We start from the raw sequence: 14623 nt of genomic DNA, 5'->3' as shown, positions 1-14623 counted from the left end.
CCCAGCTGAGGTCCTAGCATCCAGTGCCAGAAGCATTACGTGAAGAAGTCTTTGAGGTGACTGCCTGGCTGAGCCCAGTCTAATGAAATGTTGGGTCTTGTTTTAAGCCACTAATTTCTGGAGTATTTTTGACACAGCAATAGATAACCAGACCGCTACCCTTATATCACCCAATTAAGGAGATATCTTTTCGTCTCTTTTTCATACTGTGCTGTACTCACCATGATTTTTGGCTTCTGTAGCAACAGACATTTACACTAAGTGAAAACAATCTACAAAGGCACATAGAGTTGGGGAGTAAGATGTTCTGTCCGTCAGATATTCTCATTAACAGAGTAAGTACACGCTTCAGGCAAATTACTATAGAGTACATAGATGCTTTAGGCAAATTATTGATTGCAGAGAAACACGATTTTTCAAAGAAACTGCCAAGTTTTAAAGAATGAAATGGTCACTATATACTGAACATACTTTTTCTTTGATGGTTTTCTCTTTGCATTTAGAATCGTCTATTATTTTGAGGTGAACGTTATGCACATTCATTACCTCATTACTAAGTTGCCCCTCAGTAAGACTTCTGGGAACAGGTCAAAGAGCCTGGTTTTGCAGTCCACAGAGAACCACAGCCGCCAGCTGCTCAGAGCAGCAGGGCTTGGGAAGGTCGTGGCTGCTATTTATTGCTCACGATCTTTTTCTTTTTTTTTTGCTAATGAATAGTTGTTAGCTAACAACCAAGGCCACATTCACCCAGGGCATAATAGCCGTTTGAATGCTCTCTGTGAATGCTGGAGAAGATAAAAGATAAGTTGAGGGACAGGAAGCATGCCCTATTATTCCCTAAGACTTTGAAGGTAGAGAAATTTAAAGCCTTTTTTTTTTTCTTTTGCAAAACACCAGACACACATAAGATGTAATTAAGGTTCTATGAGGCAGAGAATTTTCTTTCAGTGAAGCTTATGCTTCACAGAGCATAGGCTAAAGAAATTCTTTTGATATTTCTGAACAGGAGGAAGAACTCATTTGTTTATGTAATTCTTCAACTAGGTGCAAACACTCTGAATGCTACTGACAGTAAGAACAACAGCTAATGTTTATGTAGCATTCTCTTTCGTGCCAGGTAGCGTTCAGCTTGCTTTGCATTTATTACCTCCTTCTGTCCACAGTAAGTCCTCGAGGTGGTATTACTATTATCCCCGCTTAACAGATGAGGAGATTGAGGGGAGCCCACGGCCACACAGTAAGTCAAGGAGCTCTTAGTGCTCTATCTCTGCAGAGGTTCTCCTGTTTCTCCTCTGAGGAGACATCATGTGGGTACAGTGGGAAGGGAATGAGACTAGGAATCTGGATTTTAATCTCAACTCCACCAATTTGGACAGGACATTTTCCCTGACCCGAGGAGGAGACTTACAAGATTCCTCCTCCTCTAGAGCTTCTGGTTCTATGAATAACTGTAAAGGTAGCGTTATCTCCGGGTTTTGGAACAGCACTGAATAAGGAGTCTTGCGGCACTCCAGGCGGACAGCTGGGATGCTTCACCATCATGTGGGCCCTCAGAAAGGAAAGGCACAACCAGCTCCCCAAGTGCTGGCCTTCAAACCATCAAGAGGCCGATCCTTACGAGGAAGCTCTGACCTGGCTGTCATGACATATTTATTTGCAAAAGATAAAACATCCAAAGAGAGCAAAGAGAAAATCATTAACAAATGAGACAAACTATAGGACCAAATATTTATGACCTATATAGAAAACTAAGGGATACACAGAGCATTATGTGGTTTTTATTGGCATTTATTTTTGAAAAGCACGTGGATTGCCCATGACCAAGGTGGTAACCATTTAAGTTTTGGCTTATTATCAGTTCTGAGAGTTAAATTCTGGTTTTGTTTGTTCTGCTGAGAAAACAAGTTTTCTCAGGAACCTTTTAATTTCTCTTATTTTTGAGAAAACTTGACCCTACTGAACCTTGAATGAAAATTTCAAGTCAGTATGGAGATTCACATAGGCACTATTATTTTACAGATGAAAAACGGAGGGCTCAAGTATCTTGTCTAGGGTCACAGGTAAATGATGACAGAAGCAGTGAGAAAATCCGGGGCTATTTCCCAGCATGGTAGAGTAGGGTTTCAGACCACTATCCCCCTGAAAATTAGCTGGAGGTGGCCACTTACAGTGAAATTCCTTCCTGTTAGCGCTTACTGGGTTCCCCCTGGAGACCATGACCATGTTCCTTCAAGGATCCTCAGCGCTTTACAAGGGGAAGCCTCCTTCCCGCGGGAGCCCGAGCTTTCTGCTTGCCTGTATCTAGATCTTCCTGGTGGCACAACATATGAACGTCTCAAGGCAGCACACCAGCGCTCAATGATCTTGGAAATTTAAGGAGACCAAGTGTTAGTATACTGTACACTGGAGTATGATGCCTGATTTCTTAGGAAGCCAATAATTCACTAGAAGCAGGCCCCCTCCAACTCAGACCCACGGATGGTTTGAACCCAGTGTTACTCAGCCCACAGGGACTGGCTGAGCGGCTGGAAGGTCCGACGGCTGACTGTCCTCTTGTTTAATAGCACCGTGTGGGATTTCCTGTCACTGGGGGTGTGGCAGAGCAGAGCATCCAAAGTGTAAGTGGTGACCTGGCCATTTACGTGCAGTTTCCCATACAGCTCATCAAATGTGGCCAGAAGAGTGGGCACGTCGTTCACTTTTTCCCTCACTTTGACCAGCTGAAAAAAAAGCAAGAAGAGTAGATTGTTACGTCTCTGCAAGATTTCTTCCTTGTTCCCTTTATCTTCCAAGAAGCAGAGATATAAATGCAAAAAAAAAAAAAAAGTAGAGCGTGCACCTACAGTGGTAAAAACCAGGGTAACTGGGGCACACAGAGGTGTAACTAACTATAAAGGATTCCATAAGCTATAAACAACATTCAGGATTAGTACTTAAAAATCACCCCTGGTATTTTATAAAAGGGGGGTTCAAGTGGCGCATACTATAAGATGAAACATGCCAGGGAAAGGAGGTCAAACAGCATGGAATCAAGTGTGTCCAATTTAATGATCAGAGCAGGAGGCAGGGCCAAATGATGTAGGGCTTTCTAGCTCATGGTAAGTTGTTTGGAATTTATTCTAAAAGCCATCAGAAGGTCCTAACTGGGACATGATCTGATTTAGATTTTTTTTTTAACATCTTTATTGGAGTATAACTGTTTTACAATAGTGTGTTAGTTTCTCCTTTACAACAAAGTGAATCAGTTATACATATACATATGTTCCCATATCTCTTCCCTCTTGCGTCACCCTCCCTCCCACCCTCCCTCTGATTTAGACTTAATAAGCTGTGTGGAGAACTGGAGGGTACAAGAATGTGGAGACTAATCTAGGGGCCCCCATCATAGGCCAGATGAGAACAGGTGATGGTTTAGACTGGGACAGGTATAGAAAAGATGGAGAAGTAGATATATATGAAGTATATTTTGGAGATTACACTGAAAGGATCTATTGTTGAAGGGGAGAGGAAAAGGGAGGCATCAGACATCTTCGCAATTTGGCCTTTAGTAACCTGGAGACGGGGGATGTCATTAACTGAGATGGGGAAGATGGCAGGATGAGATTTGGAGAGGGAAAATCAAGAGTTCGGTTTTGGACAAGATTGAGATGTCTGTGAAACATCTTGGCAGACATGTCCAGAGGTTATTGGCTACACAATTATGAGGCATGGGGGCGAGGTCTAGACCAGAGGTATAAATATTAGCATCACAAGTATATGAGTGGTATTTAATTCTACAAAAATGAGTGAGCTCAAAATTAGAATGTGAGTCTATCACATATACACAGGTTGTGTAATATAACACAAACCTGCACACCTTCTTTTCAAACAAGGCCTCCCCGCTGAACCTTCAGGTAAAGTTTAAACACTTCTAACATTCTTAAAAAGAATAGCTTGTTTAGTCCTCATGTTCAGGGTGAGATGCAGCAGCATATGGCTTTCAAAAGAAGCAAAGCAGGTGAGCCAAGCTGGAGGTAACCTTGCTCTCACTGCAGATACTACCTCAGTTCTTTTTTTCTTTTTTCTTTCTTTCTTTCTTTCTTTAACTACTTCAGTTCTCTTAAATCACTACAAAAATAAATATTAAATGGTATCACTAGGACCATCCTACAACTGAAGCAGAAAACAGCTGGTACGACATCGTTTGTTAATTAAGTTTTAAAAAAGAAGTCAATAAGGAAACAGTTCACGTTGGATTGGTTTCCGTCATCGTGCTGCAGAAAGTCCGCATTTCTTTTTATCATTCCTCCAGTGGCACAACAGCACCTTCTTACCACACATAAAACATGTCCAGTAACTGGTGGCATAAACACTAAATAGAGCATTTGTAAAATGCAGAGTTTTACAACCTAAGACTCCACATGCAATCTCACGAAGATATTTAGAACCAGCTCAAAAGCTGCTGGAGTTTTAGGGATCAATTCACTTCTCAACAAAGCAGTTCCCTGAGTAGCCTCACAGCAACCAGGGGATACACTGAACTAGAGGGTGAGCTTTCTAAGTAAATCAGCCTTATAGGCTTTGAGGGGGAGAATCAGATAAAAACAATGAGTATTTTTCAGTGAGAAGTTTGGATGCTTCAGTCGTATAACTCAGGCAACATACTGAGGGGCCAGGTCTAAGGAAGAATTAACATCAGTGCTAGTGAGAAAGCAGAAGTTGTGTCAGTGCTGCACACACACGCACATGATCGTGTGCTTTAAAGCCAGTTTACATTTCTAGTTCCCCTGCTTTTCTAAACACACTCCCAAAAGGTTTAGGTCGGTCACAACCTACACAGAGCTAAGACCTCAAATAGAAAGAAGCTTCTTTAAATTTAACCATAACCAGTTAGTTTCCCGATAAGCTCCCTTTACCAGCCTTCAGGTGGGAGTGAGGAATGGGACAGGGCTGGGAAGGCCAGTGTGGCAGAGGTGGGGAGCTGCCACCTGCCCTCTGCTGCCAACCTGCCATCTCAGGTGCTAGCCGGAACCCAGCTGCGACCGTGCTACCAAAGGCCAGGGAGAAGGGAGAAAAGCTGGGGGAGGACCAACGGCCAGGCCCCTTGGTTAGTCAAAATGACTATACCAGTATCATTACTAACAATATGATCACTGCCAATAATTTATGATTTCCTCACAGTCTTTTTTCCCTGTAGGTTATATATGACTAGCGATGTACAAATTACTAAATTTCGAATGACTTACAATAATTCCTCTTTATGTGCTTAAGCCATCGGTATGACACAAGGTTCATTTGTTTCATTTTGCTGTCAATTTTTAGAAATTGCTTCTTTCTCTTCATTTTTATTTAATTTTATTTCATAATTTTGCAAAGCATTTATATGGTTCCATTAGTTGGTCTATTCAGGAGCTCAAACCACAGTTCTAATTAGAAAAGCTTTAATATATATGGTTTCATATCCGGCAGGTCTAGCATCTCTTCTTTCACAGAGTTTTTCCCAGCTATTCTTGCTAGTTTGCTCTTTCTACTAAACCTTAACTACAGAAAAAAACCTAATGGTATTTTTATTGAAATGTTACATGATCACATTAACTTGGGCAGAACTGACTTTATGAGGATGAGTCTTCCTATCTAAACACCCAGTAGGTCTTTTTTTTTTTAAACATCTTTATTGGACTATAATTGCTTTACAGTGGTGGGTTAGTTTGTTTCTGCCTCATAACAAAGTGAGTCAGCTATACATATACATACGTCCCCATATCTCCTCCCTCTTGCGTCTCCCTCCTACCCTCCCTATCCCACCCCTCTAGGCCAGTATGTCTTTTTACTTGTTTAGGTAGGGGAGATTTTCTTTTTGTTACGATGAGAGATACTATAGCCTCCTGTTTGCCTATGGGGATGATCCACAGGGAAGGCGGGCAATAGTGATGATGTTCAAAAGAAGGCGACACAACTTCTGGGCTGATGCCCTGGGCTGGCTGGGGGTGGGGATGGGCTCCCAGGCTCTAGAGAGGTGCCTCCAGTCACCACGGCTTCAGGAGGGAAGGCTGAGCAGAGAGCGAGAGGGGCAAGGAGGCTGTTGTTGAGGCAGCGGTTCTCCTCTAATTGCTTCTGTTTCCTCTGTGAAACAGGAAGCAAGGTCATCAACTGAGAGTGAGGCGTGGGGAGAAGGAATTGGATGCTTAAGGAGACAAGGAAAAAGAAAAAGAAGAGGGCCGACACCCATGACGACAGTGTGGGGAAAAGAACAATGTAAAAGGAACAAGTTTTCCTAGAATTTCAGAGGATATATTGTGTTAGAGGGGAAAAGTCTGCACCCACACATAGAAATCTAGCAACAGGAACAACGAAGAGGTTGCCAGATTGGACAGTCTCTTTAAAGAGGTGGCCTACAGGATTAAGGTATCAGGTGGACAGTTTAAAGAATGTTCTTGCACCTTTACAGGATTTCTGTGCAAACCGCCTACTCACCACTTCTTCTGAGAACACATGTTTTTTCACAAATCTTGATAGATTTCCCTCCGTAGCATCCTTGAGTATATCTATTAGGGTTTTCAACATATTTGACTGGATATGAATCATAATCTGAATAAAAAGAAGAAACAAGAAAAACAAGATTGAGCTAGTAATCAACACTGAGAAATGTACTCCGTGAGATAAGCCTACCTTTATAGGCATCTACCCTGCTTTCATGCCATTTCCTAATTCATTTGCTTGCTCAAGTTCAAAGGTGCTTTGAATGAATGCCCACCAGCCAAAACTTGTTTTCCAATAGCTAATCAACACACCACAACTTCAAAACTTGCTAAAAGGCAGACATGGAGAGAACATGGATTTTGGAGTCTGACATACTTGCTAAGTGACTCTGGCCAGGTATTTAATCTCTTTCAATATCTTTATTTGTGAAATGAGGACAATACCTTTACATCTCACATTTTGAATTACTGTGAACATTAAATGAAATATCAGCATGCAGGAGGTACTCAACAAACATTACTATTAGATTCTTCTTCCCTATTTCCTCTAGATTCAGAGGATATGACAATCAGACAGTCTCATAAGACTGGCTCTCGGTCAAAAGATACCTGTATCTTTTTATTTTATTTTTTTGGTTAGGAAATTGCAGGCACACAGATTGTTCAGGTATAAAGTGGAAGCTGGTTAAAGTGTTAATGAGGCACTCCTATTTATACTATAGCTATCAAAACTGTATGCTTGTACTTGGCTTTCAAAATGATAACACTCGGGCTTCCCTGGTGGCGCAGTGGTTGAGAGTCCGCCTGCCGATGCAGGGGACGCGGGTTCGTGCCCCGGTCCGGGAGGATCCCACATGCCGCGGAGCGGCTGGGCCCGTGAGCCATGGCCGCTGAGCCTGCGCGTCCGGAGCCTGTGCTCCGCAACCGGAGAGGCCACAACATTGAGAGGCCCGCGTACCGCAAAAAAAAAAAAAAAAAAAAAACCCAAAAAAACAAAATGATAACACTAACTACCTTCCATCAGATACAATTCACATAGGGGAAAAAAAGAACACATTTCCCCTGCACCCCAATTACCAATGTTCACTAGTCTAATTTGAAAAATACAGCAAAGTTTAAACAAAATGAGAATAACTCAGAATTCACCAACTAATGTTAACCATTGTTTATAATCTCCTGTATTATCTTCCAAATATATTAATCCCCCCCCCCGCCCCCAATCTGATTCTGCTTTTTGGTCTATTATAAAGTGAACATTTTCTCATAGCATCAAGAAGTTTTAGGAAAAAATAAAACCTCATTTTAAATGATGAATGCATAGCAATCCATCATATAAATCAAATAAAGCAATACCATACTTTATTATATTAATAAATGCCATACATTTAAAAAAATTGTTACTTTCTTAGACTTGATTCCCAGAAGTGAAATTACAAAATCGGGGCTTCCCTGGTGGCGCAGTGGTTGAGAGTCTGCCTGCCAATGCAGGGGACACGGGTTCGTGCCTGGCCTGGGAGGATCCCACATGCTGCGGAGCAACTAGGCCCGAGAGCCACAACTACTGAGCCTGTGCGTCTGGAGCCTGTGCTCTGCAACGAGTGGCCGCGATAGTGAGAGGCCCGCGCACCGCGATGAAGAGTGGCCCCCGCTTGCCACGACTAGAGAAAGCCCTCGCACAGAAACGAAGACCCAACACAGCAAAAATAAATAAATTAATAAACTCCTACCCCCAACATCTTCTTAAAAAAAAAAACAAAGGGTATAAACATTTTTAAGCCTCTTGATCTTTAGGAAAGATAGTTTTTCTGGGAGAGATATTCCTTTTTTATACCAAACCAGCTAAGTTCTCTTAATAGTCCATTTTATAACATTGTATGTTTGTTGAGCAGTTGATCGGGATGAGGGGTTATCTTTGGTCCTGCAGAACACAATGAAATGGCCCCAAGTAGCCTAACTCCAAAAGAAGTGATCTAAGTTGAGTTCTGGAGCACAAGCAAAACGCTCTGTAGGGAGAGAACATTCCGTGGGTCTCTCACAGTCAGGCAGAAGCACTGACTGTCTTTAGTCCTGACTGTATTTTCAAGGATGTTTGTACAGCCAGCAGCCTTGGGAAGACAGATGGTGTCTCATCCAAAGCAGAGGGCGGGTATGCTTACTGTCCAATTTAAGAGATATGGGTTCCCCACGTTCACAGTTCCTCTCTTAAAATGTAATCCCCTGTGTGTGCAAGAAGCATATAGACCTCTTCATGTCGTTCTGTGGGAACTGGGCGCAAGAAACTGCTGCAAAAAATGCTAATCCTTTGGCTACTGCTATTGCTGTGAGTGATAAACTGTCCTTCTTCTCTCGGTGTCTTGTGTTCTCTACCAGCATCCACAAAACTGTGGCAGGTTAACTCATTAGCTCAGAAGTGGAGTAAAATCTCCAAGTCTTAGTAGTTCTTAACAGTTTTGTTAGTAAAAACCAATCCCAATTTGGTTGGCAGTGGTCTGTCCTATCAAGGGCAAGGAGAAGTCTACCTTGTTGTTGCCACATCTGCAGTGCCTGGCACCGAGTAGAGCCTCAACAATGAGAAATGAGAAAGGGAGTGTAGGTCCCCTAGCAATTTACAGGGATAAACCTCCTGGAGCTCATGCTAGAAACTATTAATGATGTGCTTCTGAAAGAGTTCAACTTTTCTTCCTAACTTTTCCCAGTTTCTCTCCTGCCTCCAGCAACTAACCCTGATTCAGTGGGGATTTCAAGAGTAAGGTTCAACACCTTGAACTATACTGCTGAAGGGCAACATAGATGAGGCAGTTACTGATGAAAGGCAAAGAAAAAATGTAAAGCTAGGAGCTTGTCTCAAACTGAAGTCTCAGGGTACAATTAAGAAAGCTAGGGGCTTCCCTGGTGGCGCAGTGGTTGAGAGTCCGCCTGCCGATGCAGGAGACACGGGTTCGTGCCCTGGTCCGGGAAGATCCCACATGCCGCGGAGTAACTAAGCCCGTGAGCCATGACCGCTGGGCCTGCGCGTCCGGAGCCTGTGCTCCGCAACGGGAGAGGCCACAGCAGTGAGAGGCCCGCATACCGCAAAAAAAAAAAAAAAGAAAGAAAGCTAAATCAGGGTGCAGTGCATTGCTTCAATCTTACAGATTTCAAACAAAAAGCTAGGAAAATTGAATTAGCAAGGAGCAGGGGGAGTTTTTGTTAAGAAAAACTAGTCAAAGAACACATACTTCCCACCCCTCTGATTTTCTGAGGCCTCAAGAAATGTGTCACTGGACACCTTTGACCACAAAGGAACAGAAGCCCTGAACATGCAGACATCTGCATTTCTTTTCTTTTTAAGTTTGCTATATTTGAAGTAGAATAGCATAGTGTGGTAGAGACTGCTAATTTTCTAACCAATATCCACATTTCCCTTCTTTGTTTTGATAACAGAGCTCCCTGACTTTGACTGATGCTGTCATGTACGGAACTCAAAAACTGTATTTCTCAAGTTGGTCTGCAACTAGATGTGGTCATGGGATTAAGCTCTTGCCATTAACATGTAAGTACAAGTTTTTGGGTGAGACATTTGGGAAAGCATTCTTAAAAGGGACCAACTTCTTTGTCCTCCTGCATTCTCCTACTTCTTGCTGGAATCGATGTAATGGATAGAAGTCACGTGCTTAGGATAGTGGTATGGAAATACAAGAGGCCAGGTCTCTGATGACATCACGGAATGTCATACCAGAGACCTAGACCGACCACCTCTGGTTTTCTACTTGGAAGAAAAAAGAAATCCTCTAATTTGTATAGACTCTTGTATTTTTTTAGAGTCTGCACTGCTTCCAGCCAAATGCAATTCTTAAACATATAGGTGAGATGTTGCCACAAGGGATTTATGAGAAATAATAAGTCCTGTCTCCTTTCCTACCGGTGTGGCCTAGGACTTCCCAGCATGAGCTAGAACTTTAGAGCGGCCTTAGTGAGTAGGAGAAACAAACATTACAACATTTACCTGTGTTAACAAATAAATGATAAAAAAAGCAGCGAAACTCACCACTTGTCAATTCCCCTGTAAGGTAATTCAATTCCAGAATGGGTCTAGGTTTCTAGAGATACGATTAGAATTCAAATAAATTCAGTGGAAAACTACCCTTTGTTGGCCTCTGCTACTTTCAGACATATTTGAGAAGTGGAAATTAGTCCTCTTACAATAAGCAGTGATGCTCAATAAAGAGGGGGCTATCGCACTTCTTCTGCGATTGATGGGTTTACATTGAGACTCAGAGGGCAGAGTCAACACGCACACCCCTCGATGAGATCATGTGCTCAACCAGTTCGGTGTGGAGCAAGCATGAGCTGGGAGACGGGGAGCCAGGCCCCCTGGGTCGTAACAGCAGCAGGAGCAATTTCAATGCAAAGAAAATTAAGTTGAGGGGAAAAATTAGGTAAGTTCATATTCCAGCTGGCAGTAAGAAGATTTTAGTGTAAGGCATTAATTTTTTAAGTAGATCAGAAAAAAAACTTCATTTATTTCTGCTGATACTGACTGAACAGACTCTACTCAGCCCAATTGTTAGGTTTCCATTTCTGAATAATTAACAAATTGCCCTTAAGGATTCTAAGCAGATGACTCAGCCTTGGAGAAGCTAGGGCCCAGAATTAAATTATTTTTAAAAAAACCTGCTCTAATAACAGAGACCCAGAATCTGAAAGATCATTAAACCTGAGAATGGCAACCAGTTCTTTTTCGCCATTCCCGAGGAAGGAAGAAGAAACAGGCTTGTATTGAAATATGAGAAATTTAGGTTGGACATTTGCAAGAATTGCCTGAGTGAAAATTTTTAAACAATAAAGCAATCTTAAACAGTCTTTAAGTTTCTGGACAATGGATAATTCTGCGACCCAACTCATGGAGGGGATTGTTCATATTCAAGATCAATTCAAGGATCCTTACAGAGCGCTTGCCAGAAACATGCCCATTCATCATTCGACCACGTTGATCGGCCGTCTCCCGGCCCCCCCAACCCAGCTCTCCCAGGAGGAGCTGTTCCTGCTGCCAGGACGGAATAGCCGAGGAATCTCAATTCAAGGACATGGAGTATGTGTCCTAACAGCAGGTTCGTTTTTTGACCTCCAGTCCTGTGTTCTTTTCACCATTCTGGAGAAGCAGTTAGCTCCAGTCCTAGATAAAAGACGCACAGCGCTAATCTCTGTAGGTCTGGAGTGGTGGGGAAACCCTAGGCTTTGTATGTAGTCAAACAGATTTGATTGTGTTAAAACTTTGACTCTGCTATTTAATTAGCTGTGAGAACCTGGGTAGTTTACTTACCCTTTGAATCTTCATTTTCCACATATATAATATGGAGAAATACTGTTCTGACAGTGTTGTATAAAATAAACCGACAAATGTAAAGTATCTAGCGTGGTACCTTAGCTAAAGTAAACTGAAACCCTGCCGATCTCACTCTCTTCCATTTCTTATCAACCCTTATTGATCCCCCCATGCCCATTTCAACTCTAGGAAAAGCGACTAATGACCCACATAAAACTTCTCTCACACACTCTCCTCTGTTTCTTTCCCCCCTGATGCTATGAAGCACGTGGAATCCTAGCAATTCTACTGCTATCCAATCATGAAATGAGTGCACCTGCAGGCCACTCTCTCCAAAGCAGATAAATATATTAATACTTGGAGATGCTGAGCCGTCCACATCCAGTAGGAAGCTGAGAAGAAGAAAAAAATAACATATGCGTCTGCTGGGAGACCAGGATTCCTAGTCTGTTTGGCTTACTGGCTCAAATGACCTGGACTTCTGGACTCTGGACCTTTGCCACCTTGGCCTCCTTTCAGCTGAGAGCTTTTCAGGCTGACCTGCAGTTTCTGTTCAGGTGCCCGGTCTTGGGCCAGGGGCTGCCCGCAGGAGGCCATGGCACGGAGGGCTATCACTCTCTTGGGTTTTGACCCACTGGTGCAATTCCTTCCCTGTCGTTTTCTGTTGCTTCCTCTGCCTCACCATTAATGCCATAAAAACTCATTTCTGGGACCTCTTATCTCCCTTTTTTGTGGCATTCATCAGTTTATAGCAGATCCATTACCGGGTTTTACAGATAAGTTCTTAACTGACAGCTCTGACACTTATCCCCACTCCAGGCCCCTGCCCTTTGCCAACTACAACATCTCTTTTTGAGTATTTTTCTTATATTTAGTCTCTTCCCTTCCAAACCCACCTCTTTCCCTTTTTCCCCCCCAGGTTCTCTACTATCACTGTCTCCATCTTCCTGGTTCCCTGGGCTCATCTTTCCCTCCTGTGTAGGCATTTTGAAAAGTCAATATGAGGTCAAATATAAGGTATTCTTATCTCAGACTGCTTGCTGGAACTTGTTCCCCAGAATTTACCATAAAGTCATCTGGGCACTGGTCTGGGGGTGACATTTGAGGATAATTATGGGCAGAACTGAAAACCATGGGAGCTTGCAGTTAGGCCCCATTCCTGTTCATGGGTTCTAGGATTTGTTAGAAATAAATAATCCTTTTTATTTAACATATTTCATTTTAAACAAATACTACTGGTATTAGCAAGCATCACTGAACACTGATTACATGCCAGGCACTAACTGTGTTGTGTTAGCTAACTACTTTACATGCATCATTCTTTCCATTCTCCTAATGAAAGAATGGTACTATTACTACTGCTACTTCAGATAAAAGGAAAACGGAGTGGTAGAGGTTAAGTAACTTTGCCTAAGGACTCAGAACTAGGAAGAGAACTAGCAAACTAGAACCCTCAGCAAAACTAATCTCCCAACAGAGAATGCCCTTTCACCTCCATGCCTCCAGGCCCACAGCCCTGCCCTCCTTCAGAACACTGCTCAACAATATTCTTCTCCCCAGTTCTCCTCCGTTAGCTCCTGCTGGCCAGCCCTTCGCTCCCCAGCCTGGAATACCGCACTGGCTATGACCCGCCATCCCAGTTCACGTCGTGCTGGTGTTTACACATTTCGGTTCTTCAGACAATGTTTTCCTCATCTTGACCCCTTGATGGTTCAGGAGACTGTTAAGTTCCTGGACGCCAGGGGTTTTCTTTTCAACTCCCCACAACACACGTACTCAGCATACAAGCAGGGCCTCAGCAGGGCCTAGCTGAGTCGGGGCTGTGATGTCGTTAATGACAGGAGAGTCTCTTAGTCTTTTCATTGCCCCAAGAAGGTGCAGACGACTCACTGCTCACTGGAAAGGTGGGCCACGGCAGGCTGGCAACAAAGTAAGAATGAAAATGGATAGCACTTATTGAGCGCTCACCAGGTTAGATGCCACCTTATGCCGTAGGTGTACTGACTCCGTGAGTCAGGTACCACGGATAGGATGTAATCAGCACGCAGGCTCTTCCTAAGTCTCAGTGGAGAGACTGCAGAGTCCACCTCCCTTCTCTCTAAATCAACAGCCTTCTGTAGTCATGTGTTACACCTGCAGCATTTAGCCACCTCTTATATCTGAGCATATCTGTGTTTCCCACCTATTTATACACTCCTGGAAGCACATATTGACTCCTCTCATAGGGCTCCATTATAACTTTCACACAGTGAGCAATAAATGAACGGAATGGATGAAGACCTTGGGAGATCAAAAGTCATTTGTTGTACACAGACAAAAAAATCTAGACTTAATTTTATTACATTTCAAGCCTTACTTTAAACCATAAAGAAGTCACTTACATTTAAATTAGTGCAGATTATGCTTTCTGGCCTCATGATTTGAGAAAAAATGGATATAGCTTTTGCCAGCTGGTTCTAGAAGGAAGAAAAACAAGTCATACACCCAAGGCATATAAACGTTACTCTGCTGTCATAAGGATCATTTAAAGATGTCAGGATAGTCCTATTCATGGTGTCCCAGGGTTTTGAAGTCCACAAAGAAAAAAAGTTTTTCGGTAATCAAAAATGAACATTCTATAAAGTGTTTCCTACAGTGGCATATTACTGAATGTTTTAACAACCTGCCTGAGTTCCACGTTTTAAGATGGGGGCATAAAGTTGGCATTTCCCCTTCTCTCACTGGAATGAGCTTTCAAAAAAAAAACAAGGTTGAGAAATAGAAATGCACACCCATCTCTGACATAATTAGAACATAGCAGAAACCTCAAACCACAGAAGAAATCTGCATTGCCAAAAACACTGGAGATGGAGCATACGCG

General features: G+C 42.7%; 1 protein-coding gene across 6 annotated transcripts in view; it reads right to left on the bottom strand.

Moving 5' to 3' along the window:
* Positions 1-1758: 1758 nt before the first annotated feature.
* The window catches only part of PTCD2 (pentatricopeptide repeat domain 2), a 29497-nt gene continuing 16632 nt past the window's right edge, over positions 1759-14623 (bottom strand). For 4 of the 6 annotated variants that reach the window (XM_059061785.2, XM_067031131.1, XM_067031136.1 and 1 more), the window contains 3 exons: positions 14145-14219; positions 6454-6567; positions 1759-2720 (listed from right to left, as the gene is read on the bottom strand). In XM_059061785.2, coding sequence (XP_058917768.1) covers positions 2496-2720; positions 6454-6567; positions 14145-14219 — 414 coding nt within the window. In that variant the 3' untranslated portion in view covers positions 1759-2495. Of the gene's footprint in view, positions 2721-5375; positions 6103-6453; positions 6568-14144; positions 14220-14623 lie in introns of those variants that run through there. The other 2 variants (XM_067031132.1, XM_067031135.1) reach the window with 2 other exon arrangements.

This window comes from Kogia breviceps, chromosome 4 (genome assembly GCF_026419965.1).
Source record: "Kogia breviceps isolate mKogBre1 chromosome 4, mKogBre1 haplotype 1, whole genome shotgun sequence".
Classification (NCBI taxonomy): Eukaryota; Metazoa; Chordata; class Mammalia; order Artiodactyla; family Physeteridae; genus Kogia; species Kogia breviceps.
The sequence above is the reverse complement of the archived record's forward strand: the minus strand, read 5'-3'. Positions and strand labels throughout refer to the sequence as shown.